Below are 22634 nucleotides of genomic sequence, written 5' to 3' on the forward strand. Positions count from 1 at the left end.
CGTTAAAGAAATTTGTTTATAGTATATTCTGAATAATACCAGCTTCATAATTGCTAAAAAAAAATCAGGAAAATTAAATAAATACGTGAAATCGAGAAATTATTATCAATTTTAATTTACGTAGGTAATCATTTACTTTTAAAGTCTTAGAACACTGCAGTAATTATCCAACAGATTATGAACTTTTTTAAATTTTATTTTGTCGTGATAAAAATCTAAGAGATATATGACTACATTTATGAATTTAAAAACATATTATTGTATTAAAAATGGAGCTGGCTGACGAGAGTTGCATGGGGGAAAAGTTTAACTACGTCGAATCACCCTATAAATTCGTCGCCTTTATACTTGAACCATTGGACCGTGGATTTATTATACGACGACATAATATTACGACGTATTGTATATGTATATAAATATACACACAATATACATGGAGTGCAGCGTATATAATATAATATACGAACGTCTAACTACTTTTCGGCACGGTTTTTCGCGAACAAAATCGAATATTATCCCGAATACACTTGATTTCGAAATCACCTACTCTATAATACATAACATAATGACTTAGGTCGTAATATTATACACTCTTATGCTTATATATTATGTAGGTACCAGGTATATAGGTATATATACTATACAGTCGTTATGACTGCACCGGGCGTGTATACTTTATGTGTTTAATCCGCAGCATTGTGTATACGGTGAAATTAATTTTCACACGTAAAGACTACCCTTACTATAAAAAAATAAAACTGCTCTAAGAAAATTTCATTACATTACGTGAGTTATCTTGCAAACTGCTGCTGCCGCCGGGTGTACTTAATGGCACTATACACAATATATAATATGTATATGTGAGTATGTATATATGCGAGCATAATATATACTATCTATGTTTTAGTATAATATGCGTAGTATGTATAATATTATACACACGTCGCTTTTCCTTTTTCTTCTCAAAAATATGTAGTTTACAGAATGCATAAAAACTTACCTTCGTCGCAAGGACCTTATTGGTTTTACAATGATGTGTTTTTTTTTTGCTTCGGTAGAAAACACATTTTGGGACAGTAAAAGTAGTATTTGAGACCGAGAGTTTCGATGGCTAAACTACTTATCGATTGAAACGTTATATGCTTATATACATGTGGGTGGTACTCTATAATATAGGTAGGTAATTTTTTTCAAATAATCAGTGTTCTCAATGAAGTAATTATAGGTAGATAATATATTACATCATAATGATTTTTTTACTGTTATTACCAATAATAAATATATTTTGTCATGAGTTATGATTGTTTTATACAATTATAGGTTCTACATTGGTTTTTCGTATTAAAAAGTATCTATTATAATATTGTCACTTTAAATACATTAACATATCACAATAAATTACAAGTTCCTTACTCTTAATAGTATTAGTTTTTTTTAAAGGTGTAGTAATACAACCTTGCAGGCGAAATCAAAGTTTTATAAAGCGACAATCGGTTTAAAATTCAATACACGACTGCATATGGCTCTTTCGCCAAGACTAGCGAAAAGTGTAATCCAAACACCGCCCAGTCTCTTTATCCCGTTCATCTTATCTTAAAACACTTATAGCATGCTGCTGGTATATTATTGTATTTGTGTAATTTATACGCTTTTGGTGTCCCTAAAGTCTGGAATAATCGAGAAATCTACTACATCACGAACATTGTGCACTGAAATACAGTTTGTTTCAAATATACAGAGTGATTCACCAGGCATGCTCACGCCCGTTTTTTTCTTTAATTCATTCAAATTTTGATTTTTGGAATTTTTAAATAATATACTTAAATTTCATATTTTTTAATTCTCTCTATTTTCACTCTGTAAATTATTTTGTTAATTTAACATTTTTATGTACATTCTGTTGTTTTTTTTTTAAATTTGAATGTCTTTCAATTATTAAAATATTTGTGCTAAGAGCAATAGTCTCTAAAAATGGATTTACAAAAATTTAAAATATATGTACCTAATATTAGATCTAATATTTATTACCATGGCCTCCATATTTCCCAAACACATTATTATGGACCTATCCTTAGACCTTAGTACTCAAAGTTAAATACTTTAAAAACTCAAAAACTACTAGTTCAAATTTTGATTTCGATACTTCACCTTTTCGTACATGATGTTGCAACATATTATCCACCAAATAATTTACTGTAGAAAAGGGGGTTCTCATTTGAGCTTAACTCGTTTCTACACGGGACACTTAGCCTGCTGTAGTAGGCATATTGTATTATCAATTTCATGAGTTTGGAAGTATAAAATTTAGTGATATTTTAAAATCAGATTTTGAATAACATTGTCTTATTGAAGAAAAATGGGAGTTTTGCTGAATGTTTTGCGAACCAACCGACTATAATATACGGTTTTGGGAAATATATGTCGGGACGTCGTCCGTGTTCGTTCGGATATATATAGGGCCCCGATAATGTCGCTGGAAAGACAAGCGAGGGATTAACTATGCAGGGATTTTCGGGCCGATCGCTGCGATCTCGCCGTTTCGGTGGGAGATCCGGCCGACGTGGACAAATCGTATTAGTGCAGAGGATATTTCGTGTATATGTTAGCAAACGCCTATACATAATATTATTATCTTGCGTCGAATCGGCTCCCCGCGACTTTTAGCCCCGATTACTATACATACAGACGCAATATATGTATAATATCATAACGATAACGCGATATCATTAGACGTTGTAGTAATCCTTGCAATGTGTATCATATAATATATTGTGCAATTTATATGTAACGCTAATGCGCAAAGGGTTTTGATTCAACGAGTGACGCGTATATATGTGTTATTCTATATTATAATATAGATGCCGTTTATTGGCAACGGCTTTGACTGTCGCACAAGAGCGTATAATTAATAACGAGCGCGCCGTTGTAAGCTTTGTGTGTTGTGAATACGTATATATGTACCTATATATATATTTATTATATACACGTACAGATGATCGTCGTTTCCGTATAACTATTTATATTGTGTATATATAGATACATATGTATACACCCACCACGTCGTTGAACGGTGATGTTTTCCGCGAGAAGACGGAAACATATATTTATTTAGTGTTTCTGGCGCAAGTGGCGTACATTATAATATTATGTACAGCAAATTAATAGACGAGTTTGAGTGGCGTTGAAAGCGACGGAAACTGTTATACGTGTACGAATATTATTAAAAGTACCTACGCTGAATTTGAAGGGCAATCAAGTCCTGTGATATGGTAGTACACTCGGCTATTTTAATTTTCTCGATTGACAAATCGTCAGTCGTAAATTATTAATTTTACTACATGTTCCATGTCATATTTATAGGCTGAACCTGTACGGATAATATAAACCTATAGGTGCATATGTATTTCATATTATTACCTTCACATCGCTTTGACATGATATTTTATCATTATTGAATTTATAGCATTTTATATTTTTTACATTATTTTGTTTTGCTATAAATCGGGAGGGGGGACTGGAAGTATAAAGTGTATAAAAAAGTTAAAAACATTAAGCTTTAGAGTGCATTTATATTTTATTCAAATAGTTTTAATTATTATGCATCTATTAATATAATGTATAATTTATTTAAGCTACCTATATCATTAATCAATTATTTATATTATGATACGTATATTATGTACTTAATAAAACGAATTTAGGATACAATTAGTTCATTTAATTTTTTTTTTTTTATTGATCTTAAGTCCGGTAACTATGTACATTAGCTGAATAATTTATTTAACAAAAACCTTAAGTTGTAATTATAAGTTATATAAGACAATAAATTACGTCTTTATTATTATTTTTTTTATCAAATTCATTAATGTTTTGATTGGATATCATTATTGCTAATACATTTAATCAGTCTTTTAGCATCGAAGAAAGCAAATGATACAAGATTTGTTTAAAATAAGAAAATATTTTTTTCGGCAGAACAATTCGATACTATAGAGTAGACCTAAATATTCGTAAGGATTTTTCGATATTAGGGTACACTGAATTTTAAATTTAAATTGAATGTACATATTTTACTAAGTAATTATAATAGGGGACTTTATTATTGTCATTGTACTTTTCAAAATAAGTACCCACTGAAATGTATTAATTTGTTTTGCTATTCATCTAGTTAACGATATTTATTGTAAAATATTTATCTACATTTATTTCTTAATTCTGACACATTTCAGGATCTGTGATCTGCATAAGGTTAGTAAGAAAATTACAAAGGCTCACAAAATAGATAAATAATATATAAGTTTTACTTTTATAAATTGCCTTAAGTTGACAATTTTTTTTATAATGGTGTGGATGTCAAATATTAAGTTTTGTATTAGTAGGTATACCCATCGCAGAGTTTGAATCGTCGGCAATCAGTGCTAATTTGCCTACGAAATTAGATAGAGTGAATTGAATGTTCTTGAAAAGATTATATTTTTATAGAAAACCAAGATTGATTCCTGAGTTCTTGACCATTTGAGCTATAAAGTGTTCTTAGCGGTTGTGGAATTTTTAAGAAAATTATTGAATTGTGCTCTGTTTTGGTAGTTGTAAAAACCAAACATTTGTAAAATTCACTAGAAAGAAAACAGCGTGATGGAATATTTAAATATAATATGTTTAATTTGAATTAAATTACAAAATATTTAAATAGTTTTTCTTTTCTTTTAAACAAATTCTTATGGTTTTCAACGAGTTCATAAATTCATTGATAAAGTATTCTGGTACAGTATTAACTATTGATTTTTTTTTTAAAGTTACAATCTACTAGAACAAGCATAATACTTTCAATGATTTAATAGACGTAATGTAGTATAGTCGTATAACATTAATTATTAATTTTAGTATGTGTATGGCGAAATGTTTAAAAAATATAGTTATTTAATATTATTTATATAAAGTTTGTGTTAAAGTAAATAATAAATTCATAATGATGAAAAAAATATAAAACCACAAAAAAGAATAACGTTTTTTGAATTCTCAATTTTTGTTTAATATAATCAAATATTCCTATACGATTTTCGTTTGACCTTTGACATTCAGGCGCATATCCAATATATATTTTTTGTAAATAGCAGTACGTCCCATCATGCGGTTATATTGGTTTTCGGAACACGAATCGCTTTTGAGGCTCAAAAGTCGTATGCGATAAACGTCGTGATAGAAAATCATTTTATGTTTTAGGGAAAAAAAAAAGCTTAAAGGCATGGCGTATCACATTAAACGTACAATATAGTTGGCTGCGATAATGTTATTTTGTCGTTTATATGTGCGAGAAGGCGAATGCTTACATTTTTTTTCTTCGAAAATAATATAACCGCTTTGATATTTCACGCGAACACGATTTGGGATATATTATAATATAGCGTATAAGTATATATAATAATATATAGTCGTGAATGTTAACGAAAGAAACGCCGATAAACCAATTGGCGAACAACTCGAGAAAAATAAAATAAAATATCCGGTCGGTCGAGGAAACGCGTTTCCACGAGGATATGCATAATAATAATAATAATAATAATAATAATAATATGCACGCTAACAAACACACACACACACACATAATATGGTAGTCGAAGAAATCATAATATCCGACGCCTATTCGCAGCCTTTGGCGATTTTCGAACGCGGTTACAGGGTATCGCCGAGGGTTGGCTCTCTAATGGTTGGGTTTGATGGTAGGGAACATATTGTGGAGGGGTGGGATCTCCGCAGCAGAGCAACAGCAGTCGTCGGCGTCGTTAATTTCCTCTCCGACAACCTACGAGAATACCTATTTGTATGTACGTATATATGTATATATATATAAATTATATGGGTTATATACGCATCGCGCGTGTAATAATATTATTATATTATTCCGCGTTTCCCCGTTATCGATAACGCCCGGGGCGTCGTTATTTAATCGCGTCGCCGGAATTATAATATACGCCGCCGTGGTCTACGCGGACGTCGAAGGCGAAAACGTCTCTCCTCGCGGTAATTTATAATTGATTCTCCTCCTTCACCCCAACCATAGCCGTTGGCGTTTACATTATCTTGTACGCCCCCGAGAAAACGGCTTGACGACTTCAACGCAGTATATATATTATTATGTTCGTCATGTGCTGCAGCAGCAGTTGACCGACTTCCGAGAGACAGACTTTCGAGAATCTTCCGATTGTAATCCAATATATTATTATCCCTCGAAAACGACTAAGCTCGGGCTGTCACGGCATTCAGAACGTCGTCGACCGTACCTATAATGTTATTATATTATCCCGTCTTAGTACATAATATATATTGTGTGATTTCGATTGATGACTCTCGCCCGCGCCGAGCTTGTTGCAGTATTCCGAAATCCGAATATTATGTTATTATCATAATAATATTATTTCGTTCAATTTCAGCATTTAGGAGGGACCGCAAACGCTTAAAACCAATTCAATTAGAAACTCATCAAATATTTATGAATAAATGGCGTAGGTTATAATATAATATTATTATATTATACACGTATACCTATACCTACATTTTTGTCATACCTATATAATATTATTATCGATCGTCCTGTTATGGTATTGTTTAATATATGTATAGTTCGTCAGTCGTCAGATATATGAAATATGCATATTTTAACCCGACATTATTTTTTCCCCATTCCGATTGTATATTAAATTTACATATGTGTGCAGAAAAGTCGTTAACGGTTTTATCATCAGGGAGCACATAATTCCGATTTTGATTCACGCTTTGCTCACCACGAGTCGCGAGAGTATTAAAATATTGAAATTATAATCTCTTGATGTATCAAGTGTTTCTCGTGTTATAAAGTTGATTCGATTCCGCCGTTATGTAGGCGTTTTTAATTATTTTATAATTTCTCCCCTAAATGAGTTCTCTCTACTACGCATGTGACGCAGATTGAAAAACGTTCATCTCTTAGGGGACTCATGTCTAGTGCTGCAGATATATTATTATGATGATGGATGGATATGCAACATTCCGGGAAACAGTTTCAATCAGTCTGCGGAAGTGAACCCGTTTATATTGATTTTTATCTCCGTCGTCATACATAGCAGATTACATTATGTTATATTATAAAGAAACCCAGCAGGTTGTTTCGTGTATAATGGATCGCAATTTGTTTTTTGCTCGGCCAAAGCAACTATAACGAGTCGAAAGAAAAAAGATTCTATGCCGTATAATCCGAGGTTCCTTGAATTCGCAGATACCATGTAAACACCTGCTCGCGCCTAACGAGGAGTACCTATGTCGCCGTGGTTATATTATTATATATTATAGGTATATAATACATATATACATACATATTATGCATGGGTAGTAGTGGTGCCATCCAAATAACTCTGTCGCTGCGCGGTCCATTACACTCCCGTCGCGTTGTACCAATCATACATATTATAACTATACCGTCGACAATATCGTCATTAGCCGTAGGTATGACAGAAGGCGGCTCTGCGGGTCGTTAAACCCACGCGCGAAAGCCACCGCGGCCGTCGAATAAATCGTTATTATTCCTTATAAAACTACGACGACAACGACGACTACAACTGCGAACGGTGAACCTAAACCGTTTTGTAGGTATATATACCTAACGAATTACGGCCGCGCGACGACGGGTTTAACTGATTGCGACGAAAAAAATCTGACAGAAGCGACTAATAATTCTCCGGTATTTTTTTCTCGAATCTTCTCCGCCAAAAACTAAGCATAGCGATCAATTACTGGCTATATTAGGTACCTATATATTATAAAATAATATCGCCAATTATCGCGTATAGGTAACTACCTATAGTGTTCATCGATCGGCATTCGGCGGTATACCTATAGACATATTATTTTACACGAGTGTGCTATTGCGGTGCTTAAGGTCCGTACTATAATTATGTACAAAACTACAAAAGACGACGAGTGGCGTATACTACTCTATGTAAGTACGCGACGATGACAATGACGAATAACAAACAGCGGCGGCGGCTGTGGCGGCGGTGGCTGCGGTTAAATACAACAACAACCGCGTAGTGTACCGATTAGTATATATTAGTATACATATAAATACACGGCGAGAGGGCGAGAGGGCGAAATAGAGCGGCGGCGGTAGAGGACGAGGAGGCGGAGAGACGAAAACTTTCCGAGGCGGTGCGTACGTTACATGTATACATATATATTATATACCCTCTTCCGTTCGGTCGTTAATTAATTACTCGCAGGAAAAGAGCGGTCGATCGATACCGCTTGTGTGCCACGCGGGTGTGTGTGTGTGTGTTCGTATATACCGAATAATATCGCGGGCGCGGGGCCAAAGAGAATTTTAAACACCCGTCGCCCGCCAGCGTAGACGGGTAACGCGAATCCCTCCGGAACACTGCACGAGAGCGCATCACAAACAACCGTATATACCCACACGATACACGTGCACCTATACATATATACGCGTCCAAGTACGCGATTTATAGTACGCGTGTATAATACAGATATATCGGTAGGTAGGTCAGGTGTATGATATATATATATTATATATATATAGGTTTGTACCAGCTATACCGTGCGTATAATGGTCGTGGCAGCAACCGCAGAGTGCGTGTTCGAGACGGCGAGTTCCGCGGAAACGTATTTCTCCGCGGTACCTATATGAGAGCGAGAGACTGTGTGTGTGTGTGTGTGTGTGTGTGTGTGTGTGTGTGTGTGTGTGTCTGTGTGTGTGTGTTTGATGAGCGTGTGTGCGCTTGTGTGTGGTGCAGAACAGTCGTGGTATACCTACGCTATACATTATGTTATTATAATATATATATATGTGTGTACTTCGTAATTAGAAACATACCCGAGGTCTTTGGCTGACAAACGCGTGCATAAATAGACAATGCAATGACTAACGAATTATTTCTATCAAAGAAAACAAGGCGAAGAGATAGAAGGTATTATAATTACATTATAAACGGCTAATATAAAATTATAATATTTGACAATCTGGGGATACTTAATGACTTTAGGGGTGAAAGACGAGAGACACCCTCGTGCGAGGCCTGTGGTATCGGGCAAACAATAAAACTCAATACACATCATCCTAATTCCTAACTGAATGTCCCACCAGGACCGGCTCAACCTCGGAATTTCTGAAAACCGCAACTACTCATCCCCCGGGGCCTACGACCAAACCCTGCACATCAAAACAATTTAATCAAACGATTTATACAATGCGATTTAAAGATACAATACCTACCCATTTAAATCGAATGAAAATCTTTCCACATAGGTAGGTTTTTTCTTACTTTTAGTTATCAAGTATCATCTACTTTCCTTAACTGTAACAAATCCAACGTTTCATTAAAATAATATGTAAATACAAAATGGCTAATGCATGGCTATTGTCCCCAAAGTCATAAAAAGGAAATCAATAAAAGAAAAAAAAATATTTGACGATCATATTATAATATATTGTCTGCTGAACCGTGATGGACGCATAACATGATATTAATCATTAATTGTGCACTGGCATTTTATTTTCAGTAGGTACACCTACCCTCAGAGTAAAAATTCATTGCCCCAAAATTAGAGGTTGACGGGTAAAGCTGTTTGGCAGTATAATGTAATAATATAATGGGGGTAGGTGGTATTGGGATACATATATTATATATTTATTGTGTCCGCGCGATTTATAGTAATTATTCGTCGTCGAAAAGAAGCGTGTAGGTACGATGTGGGTATAATATTACATTATAACATAACGACGTCGTTAGCGCCCGTTTAACCGCGGCTTGATGGGGACTTGACAGCGGTTGCGGTATACCGATGTACGCGCTCATAAGAATATTTTTACATAAAAACGCTGTGGAATATATTTGGCGTGTTATAAATTATAATAATAATATATTCGTATACCGACGCGATACCGTTTTACGTATACTTGCACACGACCGGGACGGCGATTTATCGCGAGGCGCAGTTGTGCATATGTGTACACATATTATACTCATAGATAGGTCGCAGGGGGACAGATGTGACTATATATACCGACCAGCTATATCATATATCATAGTACCTACCTATGTAGTATAAATATTAATTTCAATTACATGGTCCGCGTGATAACAATATAATAATTGTGTGCTGCTGCTGCAGGTGTCTGCGATTTTAACACCGCGTTTGTATGAATAGGTACATAAACATATATATATATATATAGTATTTAAACGGAGATTATAATATTATGACGACGGCGACGACGACGACGACGACGACATACCCTCATATTGTGTGCACGAGAGCACCTATATATTACAATATAATACAATATATACACACTGGCACAATGTAAATAAGCCCGCGTATATGTGGGTGCGTGGGTATATACTGCACAACCTACCGAATCCAACCGATGCCGGCTCTCGTATATAGGTATATTACAATATATATATATCGCGGGGGTATAAATTTACGAATAAGTTTATTCGGACGAGGACGAGAAATACGGCCGGGCGAGCATCTCGGAATTACTTCGACTACCGCGTTATATATTATATATACGGCCGCCGACGCCGACCCGCCCAATCCCCGACGACGCCGCCGAAACGCAATGAACGTCGCGCGTAAAGTTTCCGACGGCACCCCAATAACTTACACGCCGAGGGAAACCCATCGCCGACCGACCTTTTGCCGGGTGTCGTATATACGCGTATCTATATATTATACTCAAAGGCCGGCGTCGTCGCTGTAGGTAGGTAGATGGTATACCTATAATACCGCACCGTCTCCTTATAACTAGAACGTCGGAACGAGAGACGATGTCGTTATAATATGGAATTCGGCGAAAACGCAATCGTACGTGAGCGTGCCGCATCGTCTGTGGCGGAGTCGTATTATGGGAGTCCATACATACATGTTTTTAAATGATATATTAAGCGTGCACTGTATCGTGTATCGTGTGTTATAATATATAATATATATTTATAAGCGTGCGGCTGATGTCTCTATAAAAGCATATTATTATTATTATTATTATGGTGTGTACATTTCAAAGAACGATCCAATTATGTGATGTCGTTTATTTGAACACCTCCAATAGCGTATATTTGACGCCCGAGTAACTGCATAATATCGAACGCCCCGATGATGGGCATCGTTGCCGTTTTATTTGATTTTTCTGCAATTATCGCGTCACCTACTATAGTCGTTTGACTATACCAATATAGTTGTAATTTGCAATTTATATGATTAACTTTTATTTACCACGATAATCGAATCAGAAAATCCGTGTTATCTTCTCGTTACACGCACACACACCAGTTTTTTCGATAAAAATAAATTGCTCGAATGTCTTACGCACTAAAAATAACTGTTAGCATGCATCGTATACACTCGTACCTATACTCTTAGAAATAATACAATTAACGCTAAGACATGATATTTGTATACTTAACTAATTAATGTTATTTCATATAAACTGTAACAATAAATAAAATAATCCGACAAAAAAAAAGTAGATTTTACAAATATTTGTAAATATGTCCTGTAAAACATATTTGAAATAGCAAGATATAAAAAATAAGAAATAATATGTGTCTGATGTATTGGAGTATGCGCATAATGCATACATAATTAATATACCTTACCAATATTTTATGCTTAAAATAGCATAGGAGGTGAGTTAGTACATGATACACCTGCTGTTAGTCAACACATTTTTATCGTCGAATTTAAATTAGATATTAGAAACAATTAGAATTGATTTTAATACACAACCAACAGAATGAATAAAATGTCAATTCCACAGATAATAATATAGGAATATAGAAGTTTTGATATTAACCGAGCCCAATATTTATGACGTAGGTATACCGAGAGAACGACCGGCGCAACGATGTCGACGATTCGCAATTTTCAGCTATGTATAAATGCATTATGTGGGTTATAACTAAATATATAATATACCTACTATAATATTATATAGTATACACAATAAATCATTTGGCGACCACTCGTCGCGTAATACAATACGCAATCACGACCGTTGTACAATCCCATTTCCATCATCCCTCCGATTCTGTGGTGCGTATATATACGTGATGATATACTACTACAATAATACCGCGTTCTATGGTTATTCGCGATAAATGAACTCGGTGATGTTATTATTGTTGTTATTATGATTATGATTATTATTAAATTGTTATTATAAATCGCTGCAGGTGGCTATGCAATGTATACAACGGAGCGGGGAAGTGGTCGGCGATAAATATTCTAGAACGATATTATTATTATTATATAGAAATCGGAACCGCCGTCGTTAAAATAATCGTTAACAATGATTATTGCAGAGGCCATTTTACCGCCGTTACGCCGGAAAGGAAATAATCCGCTGTGCATCGTCTATGTCCCCGCGATTGGACGGCGGATACGCAGAAGGCCCGGTTGTAACGAAACGGATATCCTTTGAATGGCCCTTAAACGACGTACAATACTAATTTAACGATTTATCCCGATGCCCTTTCTGCCACCCCGTCATAACCCATCACCGCACTGGCTAGGTTACATATACATACCTGCTTTATTATAATATATAATATACATTTTAATATGTATATATGTACTACCTCATACTCGTTAATACACAATATAATCGTTATACAACCGATAACACACATTACACATCGTCGACTAAATGCTCCAAAATTGAGTTTACTACAGCGAGATGTTGCAATAGCTATATAATTAGGGCAGGGACCTAGATAAAACGTCATTTTTTCTGGAGTTTTAAGACATTGCTCCGTCAGTGGAAACTATGTTTTTGATGATAATGATTATTTTCATATAATTTTTACTTTGCAGAACTTTTCAAGTTTTAGATTATTTTTCATCAAATGCGAACATTAAAAGTATAAGATCATATATTTTATGATAATGGTTGATGGCTAGATAGAGACGGACATGAATTATATAGATAATAACATTAATTACAACATTTTCAAATATTTAAAGAGGCTTCAACAGTATTTATATTTTAATTTTAATTTACTATCTTACCTTCACAGCCAACCTTTTGGTATATATTCGCAAGTCCCTACGTCCTACATGCAATTTAATTTTTAGTTGCGTGTTTTTTTCTTTTCACAAGACCTGTCCACCTAATTTAAATATTAATACTTAAAAGGTTTTTTAAATTTAAATTTAAATATCATTTTTATTTTTTATTTTTTAGCATACATTTAAATACATTTTTATATTGAAATCCCAACCCTAAATATAATAGTATAACTATCATGTGTTCTATTGTAATATATCAGTGTAATATTAAATTGGTCTTGTGTAGTAAATAGTAATAATTGTAGTTGGGTTTTCGTGATTGATTTGTTTTGTTTTCATATTACAGGCGAACAGCAAAGCGATATAAACGCACGCATAGGGCAGTCGGCGTTTTTACCATGTGAACTGGAACCCAATAACGTGACCACGGGATTCGAGATGACCACCCAGTGTGGGACAGTTCACTCTGTGAAATGGTACCGAGGAGCAAGCAGAATATTCCTGTATTCCGGTGGGCCTCGAACGACACAACCGCACCGAGAAGGGTATACCGACAGATATGATAGGTAAGTCGAACAACATACTCAGTCATAGTTAATAATAATAATAATAATAATAATAATAATAATAATAATATTAATAATAATAATAATAATAATAATAATAATAATAATAATATTAATAATAATAATAATAATAATAATAATAATAATAACATAGACTTTGATTGTATAAGAACAACAACCCTGTGTAATGAATTGAATTTTCTTAAATATTTATAATAGCCAATAACTGTATTTTTTCGGGTGACCCGTAAACCGTTGTTGATTCCTATCCTACTGTAATGGTATACCTTAACCTAATGTACTATATTATCTTAATTCTGAGCGGAGCGTGAAGTACATGGGTAGTGCTCAACTTGAACACCTTTTCGGACAGAAACAGCGTGCTCCAAAGTCTCAGAGAGAAAATCATGATGGTACTTAAAAAGTTATTTTTCGATTTTTTTTTTTTTATCAATAGTATCTTTGGCAAGAGCGTAAGAAAAGACTAACAACGAACGTTGACAAGATTTTCGGGAAAATGTAATTTCGAGCGAAGTGTGGATTTAATAAAATTATTTCCCAAGTGCTACGCTTCATGCAGTTCTTATTGCTTTCAAATTGAATATCATAATAATTCATAACACACCGTCACAATTATATTCATCTATAACGCCCAACATTTCGCAGTCTCTGCAATCCCGACCAGTTTCGTAGTTCTTACAAGTTTAGACTGGAGGTGTAATCTTACGATCCTTAGCCATTCGTGTGTACACCTAATTTATAATATTATAAACTATAAGCAGGCTCCCGGGAACATTGTTCTCGCAATCTGCAATCTCGCCATTATAATTATAACTTAGGTACAATTACAATATAGGTTATAATTAGACTGGGATTTCGATGCAATCATGTCATTCATTTTCCAGTGTTTCAAAACGCTTACCTCTATAAAGGGAAAATATGTTTAAAAGGACCCTGATTGTTTTAGTCATATTTTTATTCGTAGATACCTTTATTTTGAATTTATTGTCAATCACAATTTTTTTTTTATGTTTTTAGAAATTTTTTGTCCTTAATTTGTATTTAGAACATTTTTCATGATTTATTTTTGAAGTGAATGTGAATTATAATATAAAATGTATTATTATAGTAAAAATCAGCATATTGGTAGAGGTATTAGTTATACTGACAGTAAATATAATGCAATATTCGTCGTCCATCTTTTAATATCCACAAATAATTAAAGAGTTAAAAAGTGATAAAAATAGGCAAGTTATAGTATAGTGTCGATTAAAACAAAACATAATATTGTACAACTATACGATTCTGTTGAATACCTTTTTTAAATTGTAAAAAATACGTTTTTAAATGAATTTTTTAGTAGTGCATATGACCTTAAATTTCCAAGACATTTTCGCATTTTTGATGGCATCAAAATCCCAGCCCTATTTTTGTAATATATGTATATTCGTTGAAGTTGGGAACACATAAAGTCAACCGTAGTGGTTTTATCAGCTAACGCTGACGGGGCTTTTAATTATGCGGCCCCTTCTGTGTCAACACACAATAGCCGACTAATACATTTAACTGCAGTGAAATCCGCCCGCTGGCCGTCGTATTAGCTATCGACATTATTGGTAGACTAATGCGCAAACCATCGACAAATCGCCGCTTTTATCCTTCCGGTATATCTATACTGCAGCAACTATACACATCGAAGTTATCGTTGTTCCACGTTTCAAACAAGAATACATACACGATTGATAATTTATAATAATAAAAGAACAATGTTATTTTTGATTTATCTTCCCGCCCCCAAAGTTGACTGCAATTTGTTTTGATTATAAAACTATATGACGTAAAGATTTTTTAGACATAAAACACGCATCACTGATTTAATGATGCTGCACACTATAGGTATATATGACTATAGCTAAATTTTATAGAAGTAATATTTTTGACGTTTTATTAATTGTTTTATTGTATTTTATTGCAAACTGAATCAAAACAGTAATTCACTAACTATAAAAGGCAAACGTTGAAATGCATAATTTAAGTTATTAAATATAAAATATTTACTTAAATTGATAATATTGAAATACTATCAATTAGGTACATTGTACATCGTACATATTATGTATAACTAATTGTTATTATTTTCGTTTTAAATAAACTTATTATTAAATAAACTTAATTATTGAAATCCCTCTTAATACTATAAATATAAATATATGAACAAAATAAAAGGGAGAAAGTAGGAAACCGCTCTGTTATACAGTAGAAGTCGAGTGTAACTATCGTCATTGAGTAGGTCACTGTAATCGTTACAGCTTAATTGATGTGTCAAATTTGAATTCAATGATTAATCATTTCATACGAAAATAACAATTCTGAGCGGAGACGAGATAGCCATACGCATATAAATCCTATTATCATACATTGTTGATAATTATTATTCTATTATTTATTTAAGTATCGTAGTAATACGGCATACACTTAAATAGGAAATTGCATTAAATTAGGTAATCTAAATATTTGGAGAATGGCATCGTGCGTATAAAATATAATATTGTAGGTACCTATGTAAAAGTTTCAAATCCTCACAAAAAATATTTTTTAATTACAACAAAATTATTGATATAGGTAATCCTTATTCTTCGTTTAAATATCAAATTTCGTCCAAGTTTGAACTCTGAACGATTAAAAAATAATTGCCTATGTAGGTATCTTTAATATTTTTAAATAGCTATAATAAAGACTTACAAAAACTTTAAAAAAAAGGTATAAAACTTATAATTCTTATGATAAATTTTTAAACTTTTTGTTTAAGCGATATTATTTTTATCGATAGGTATTAGTAGAAAAAAAATTCGTAAACGTTTATAAAAAGGCCAAAAAGAAAAAAAGAAATGTTTTTTAAATATCACTATGTGTAAAAAATGATAATTTAAAAATTTAGCAAACATTTCAAGTATTTACAATTATTTGTTTTCGATTTAGAACAAAATAAGAAAATTGTTTGATGATAAATCGTTATTTTACCCATGAATATTCTATTGCATTAAAATTTAAACTTAGCTTGCATAAAAAATATTTATGGAACACGCTCAACTTTTTTTTTAAACCCAGTAATAACAACTTATGAGGAACCTTGTATTACATTTTCAAGGTTTTTGACCTAGCTAAAAATTGTATCGACAATTAAAATGGTAATATCATGCACATATAAAATGCTAATATAAATATTTTTGGAATAAAAATTCCTATTTTTACCTAATTTTTTTTTTATCTCAAAAGTATCATCTAAAGATCCATTTTTTTTTATCAGAAACTACCTTCAAAGTAGTAGATCGATGCATATTTTACTATCTATAAGCATAAAGCTACAAGAATAAAAAAACACACACCATTGTAAAATAAATACCTAATAAATAATTTGAGAATTATGCCATTTCCATCAAGTACCACGACGTACTATTTTTTGTTTATGCATAACTTTATAAAATATAGACATTACTAATTTGACACATCATATTTTGATCATAAATGTAATTTAAATTAGGTAATAAATTAATATTTTTGGGCTGTTACTTAAGGTTTTTCAAAATTTCAAAAAGTGATCAAGCTCAATCACCAATTAAGAATGTTAAATATAATTATATGGTATTATTAATTAAACAGTAGGCACATAGTTTTTTTAAACCATGTTTTAAGTTAATTTGATTTTATGATAAATATATAAAATTATAAGTACATAGTGTTTATAATAATTAATGATATAATAACTTATCCATATTTCATGATGATTGATGATATCTCCCTTGAAAACATGTTCTAGATACTGTAAAATTGCCTCATTGCTTTGAAACATCAAAAGATGAATGGCCAAAGTTACTATCATATTTAATTATTATTTTGTTTTCTTTGTTCTAATGTAACCTTGACGATCTGCATATATTTGTACTGTAAAATATAATATGGATTAGTTATTTTAGTTTCGAAAACTAAGTTTAGAAGCGCAACAAGAATCTATTAGTTATTCGACAATTATATTTTTTTGTTTTTATTCTTGATTACTTTTAAAGAAATCTAGTAGCAAATCAACACTGTTTTAGAATTTCAGTAATATAATAGATACCTAAATATATTATATAGTTATTAAATATCATAATTATTTCGCTAATAATTTATGTTCTCAAAGTATTTTATCATAATTATGGGATACGCGTTTTAAATAGTTAGTTGATAATTAAGGACCAAAGTTAAAATTGAGTTTTTTTCTACTTAAATAAAGAATAAATATAAAAATTTTATATTTAATTTCAGATACAATTTGAATTTTAAAACTTTTTTCTTTATTTTTGTTCTACATATTTTCATAAAATTAAAAAAAAAATACTTAAATAGATAAACTTGAAAAATAAACCCAAAATGTGAACTAATATATCAAATTTATGTTCCTATAGAAAAATTCATCAAAATATGCAAATGTATAGGCAACATAAAACTTTCTATACGTTATTTTAAGTTAATAAAACTTTGAAAGAAGCACTAACTCAGAAAAAAATATGTATAAAAATCCACAATTCAATAATTACATAATATGTACTTAATTAAATGTATACTTAATATATTTGATATAATATGTATTATTAATTTGCGAATCTATATACCTACCATATACGTGATTGGTTCTATATTAGTATAGCTACATCCAACAGAATATAATATACATTCCATATTCCTTGAGTAGGTAGTTTTATCCTTTTTGATTTAAATTTTTTAAATGCCAACACTTAATGAATCTATTTTTATCATAATTTATAAATAATAGGTGCATCCAAGTTTAATAATAGACGATACTTCTTATAGTTTTTTGATTAAATATTGATCACATATTCTATTCATGAGCACGTGAGCATAAGCCATTTTTGTAGTTTCCGCAGTTTTCCAGAACATTGCAAATAAACAGTTGATTTCATATTTTATATTCAAACCGTCTATGAAAAATTTCATATGTAGGTTGGCCATTTTGTTGTAGTTCAAAGAATGAAAATTCTAGTCTCAAAACGAATTGCTAAGATAAATATAGACATTGATTACGCATGTGAGTGTGAAATAATTTGCAAATATCATCGATTATTTTTTAACCTCCATTTATAAATTTAGAATTAAAAATATTCTTGACATTTGTTTGATTTTATCTTTATACGATTTCAATTTTATTATTAACTTACATAAATATAACACAGCATATTTTTGGCTCCAAAAACAGATGTTGTGTGATATTACTAGATGAATGATGATTGCGTTATCTCATGAACCAATTACCTATATCAGATTTAAAAATGGCTAGCGAGTGCCAAGCACGCAACATCATACATATATTATGCAAAAAAAATGCTTTTTTTCCTTAGTGTATTATTACTATGTGACCTATGTCCTATTTTAATGTAGCTTTTCATAAGAAATCGAAGATTGTTTTTGATTAGTGATGTGAAGTGACGACGTGAGTCGTGAGTGCCAAACATGTAAAATTATTAATTTTCAAAATATGTAATTTTTATAAATAACGTTATAATATTAAATTATGTATATTGCGTTATGTTATGTATGTATTATGTTTATTTTTTTTTTAAATCGAGTTTTTTTTAAGTTTCTTGGCAATAATTTTGGAAGTAGCGTCAAAGCCAGCAGGCGTATTTAACCGTCGAACAATGGCATAATGCCCATGTTTTCAGTATAATTATACTATACTATAATATTTATAATTTATATAATAAAAACTGATAAATCTTTAAACATCAATCGATATAAGCACGTCTACATATTATGTATGTAAATTTAGATTTTTGGAATTAAGGGTTTTACAAGTTTATCTATATCTTTATGGCTATCTCTATGGCTTTTGTCATTTGAGGTAAAACATTTTTAATCAGGATAAAAGATTAAATAAAAAACTTCATGCGATACGTATGAATCTGAATTTTGACACATAAGATTGAATTTGTTTTAAAAAAAATTTAAAACAAGATGTATTTATTATAATTAACCATGATTAAATAAAATGAGTTCAGATGAGACATTTTTTTGGAATGAAATATGAGTTTGTATTTCTTTTTCAAAATTACGTATTTAATATACCAATTAATATATTAAGTTTTGTTATGATTTAAAGCATATTTTGATTTAATTTGTATTATTTTGTATAGGCTATACAACTGCGATTAAAAATCGACAATCGAAAATTGTATATGATTTCAGGATAAAAATATCAAATGCATTGTATACTATTTTGAAATAATTTTAATATCTGAAATCTTTCTATTAAATATTTATGATTCATTTGAATTTTAGTATTTTATGAGGTTCAGTTGGTAGTTAAGAAATAATTAAAGCTTGTTTAATATGTTCAGACTGTTTAGTGTTTTCTTGTGTTCTAAGTTCGAAGTAGGTGCTGTTAAAATATTTCTTCGAAACTATTTAAATTTTGAAATTTAAATAATTGTATTTATTGAAAAGAACAAGACTCTTCTTAAGTCGTTTTAATCTTAGAATTATAGTATTTATTATTTAGTGAGCATTTGTTTACTATAAGTATGAAAAGAATTTTGTTGATCGAATCATTAAATGCTTGTATTTATATTTAAACAATAAGATAGATATTTCAAAAAGTTTAAAATGTATTTAACATATGTTAAACTACTATAGTATTGCATCTGTTGATGACGTTAGCAACTATTTTTAAAACGTTGGAATACGTCTTTTATGTGAAGTATTCGAAAGGAAATACTTAAGGATCTATATTGGTGTAATATATTGATCTATTCGAGCATATCAGTACAATTTGTACATAGTTTTATCCAAATTGGTTTTAAATACAAAACAGGATTCTTCAAATATGTAAAATTATGACATTTGGTTTAATGACTAACAGCATTTTTAATTTTAATAAATAAATAAACTTATTAATATCATTCAATTTCAAGTTTAAAATAACTTTATACTATATACATTTACTTAAAAATGTTGTAATAGGTATACAAAAACACTGACTACTAAAACTATTCAGTTTCATTCAAAATTACATTATAATGTAATTCAGTTTATAAAATAGAATGTAGTTTACTAAAGTTATTTTCACAAAGTAATGACGAAATACGAAATTATTAATATCGTGTACATGAAATCATTTTATGTTATAATTCAATGATATAATTTTGTTTATTTTGATACAATATTTTGTAGCGTTAGGGTCAACATTTTATAATAATAATAATAAATACAAATATTTATATGTATACTCAATAAATGATAATTCTTAATAATATATAGGTAGGTACCTATATTATTTTTTAATAATATTTCTTACTTTATATTTTTTTATTTATTTTTTACTACTACCTATACAAGATTTGAACTTTGTACTGAATAGTTTATAGTTTTAATTTTAGATAGATACAATCTTGAAACTTTAATGTAAGGTTACACTGTCTTATACTGTAGATATTCTAATTATATATCAAATTATTTTCAAAAGTCTATTAACCACAATTTATTTTCAATGACCAAAAATGGTAGTTTAATTTCACATAAATATTTTAGTTTTTTGTGTATTCTATCCCCAATGAAAACCCATTGGCTGAAGTCAATTAATATTTTAAGAGGTGTTAAGTTTTCCATAATTAAACTGACCCATTGGCCACAATACCCATAATAAATCCAAAGCCTATATTCCATAACCTACTTATACTTTTAAATATTTTGCTAAACATTTTGTAGCATGAATATTCAATGTTGAACATAGTTTATTGAAAAGTATGATGATTAGGTTAATGGATTTTGGAGTTGATTCCACCCGAAAAATATTGGTGCATTAATGCGTTATCTACATCGCTTAAGTAAACTTTAAAACTTAAATGCTCATAAATTATAACTTTCTAAGTATTCAATATTATTGGTTCAATATTTGATTATATGTATACCTACCTACATCAACATTTTCAGAATCCCATTCTTCTTCACAATATGAAATAAAAATGTACACCCAAAGATAATAACTTAACCATTTTGCTTCCATGTAAAAAAATTGTTGAGATCGAGCTTTAAATACGACTGTAGGAAAGCTTGAATGATATATTGATACCAAAATTACTGAAAAAAAACTTAAATTAAATTAACTCAGAGGCTGTTGGAGCAGTCTTTTGTAAAAAGTATTATATTGGCATATAACAGACGATTCATTGTTTGTATACATTATCTGATTTGTATATGCACGAGAAGGAAATAAACATAAGTGTGTACCAGAACCATATTGACCCATCTTTAGAAATTCTTAATAGGTTATTATAATATAAATCTCAGTGTCTATATTCGTAGGTATAACTATACTTTAGAATTTAGATAGTCTTTAATCAAGGAATCAGGCTAGAATACTAAGAAAACAATCTCAAACATATGCGCTAAGCACAGGATATTTAATTTAGAGTTTGGAATTTATTTAGCTACGTCAACATTGGCATATTGCGAGTACAAAAATAGGAACATGTATTGTACTATTGCCACATGTAGTCAAATATAGATTCTTTTAAAAAGATATGTACCAGTATATATTCATTTACATTTTTGATATTTTACCCATGCAGAAAAACTAATTTTGGTTGTATGAATTACATTTTTTTACCGAAACTATAGATTTTATGTGCTTAGTTTAACAAATCAATATAATTTCATATTTCTAAGGATTTTATTAAATGAAAACACTATTTTTTTTTCTTCGGAACCTAAGTGTATAATATGCCTAACATGTAAACATAAATTTGAAATTGAAGATCGTGCTACTATTGATTTAGAAGAAATTATAAAAATGAGACGTTCAAACCTCTTAAAATCTTAAAAAATCATTATACGTCTTTGATTAAATGATCAATTTGTAAGAGTTTAACACTAGCAATAATTATATACCGCATATTAAATTTTATATTAGGTATTTAAGAATAGGCACATGTACATTACTATAAATTGCAT

At 30.9% G+C, this 22634-nt stretch overlaps 1 protein-coding gene across 5 annotated transcripts in view; it reads left to right on the forward strand.

The window, feature by feature from the left end:
- The window catches only part of LOC111030824, a 59129-nt gene that overhangs the window by 13049 nt on the left and 23446 nt on the right, over positions 1-22634 (forward strand). For all 5 annotated transcript variants that reach the window (XM_022310517.1, XM_022310520.1, XM_022310518.1 and 2 more), the window contains exon 2: positions 13409-13628. In XM_022310517.1, coding sequence (XP_022166209.1) covers positions 13409-13628 — 220 coding nt within the window. The remainder of the gene's footprint in view (positions 1-13408; positions 13629-22634) is intronic.

This window comes from Myzus persicae, unplaced genomic scaffold (genome assembly GCF_001856785.1).
Source record: "Myzus persicae strain clone G006 unplaced genomic scaffold, MPER_G0061.0, whole genome shotgun sequence".
Taxonomy (NCBI): domain Eukaryota; kingdom Metazoa; phylum Arthropoda; class Insecta; order Hemiptera; family Aphididae; genus Myzus; species Myzus persicae.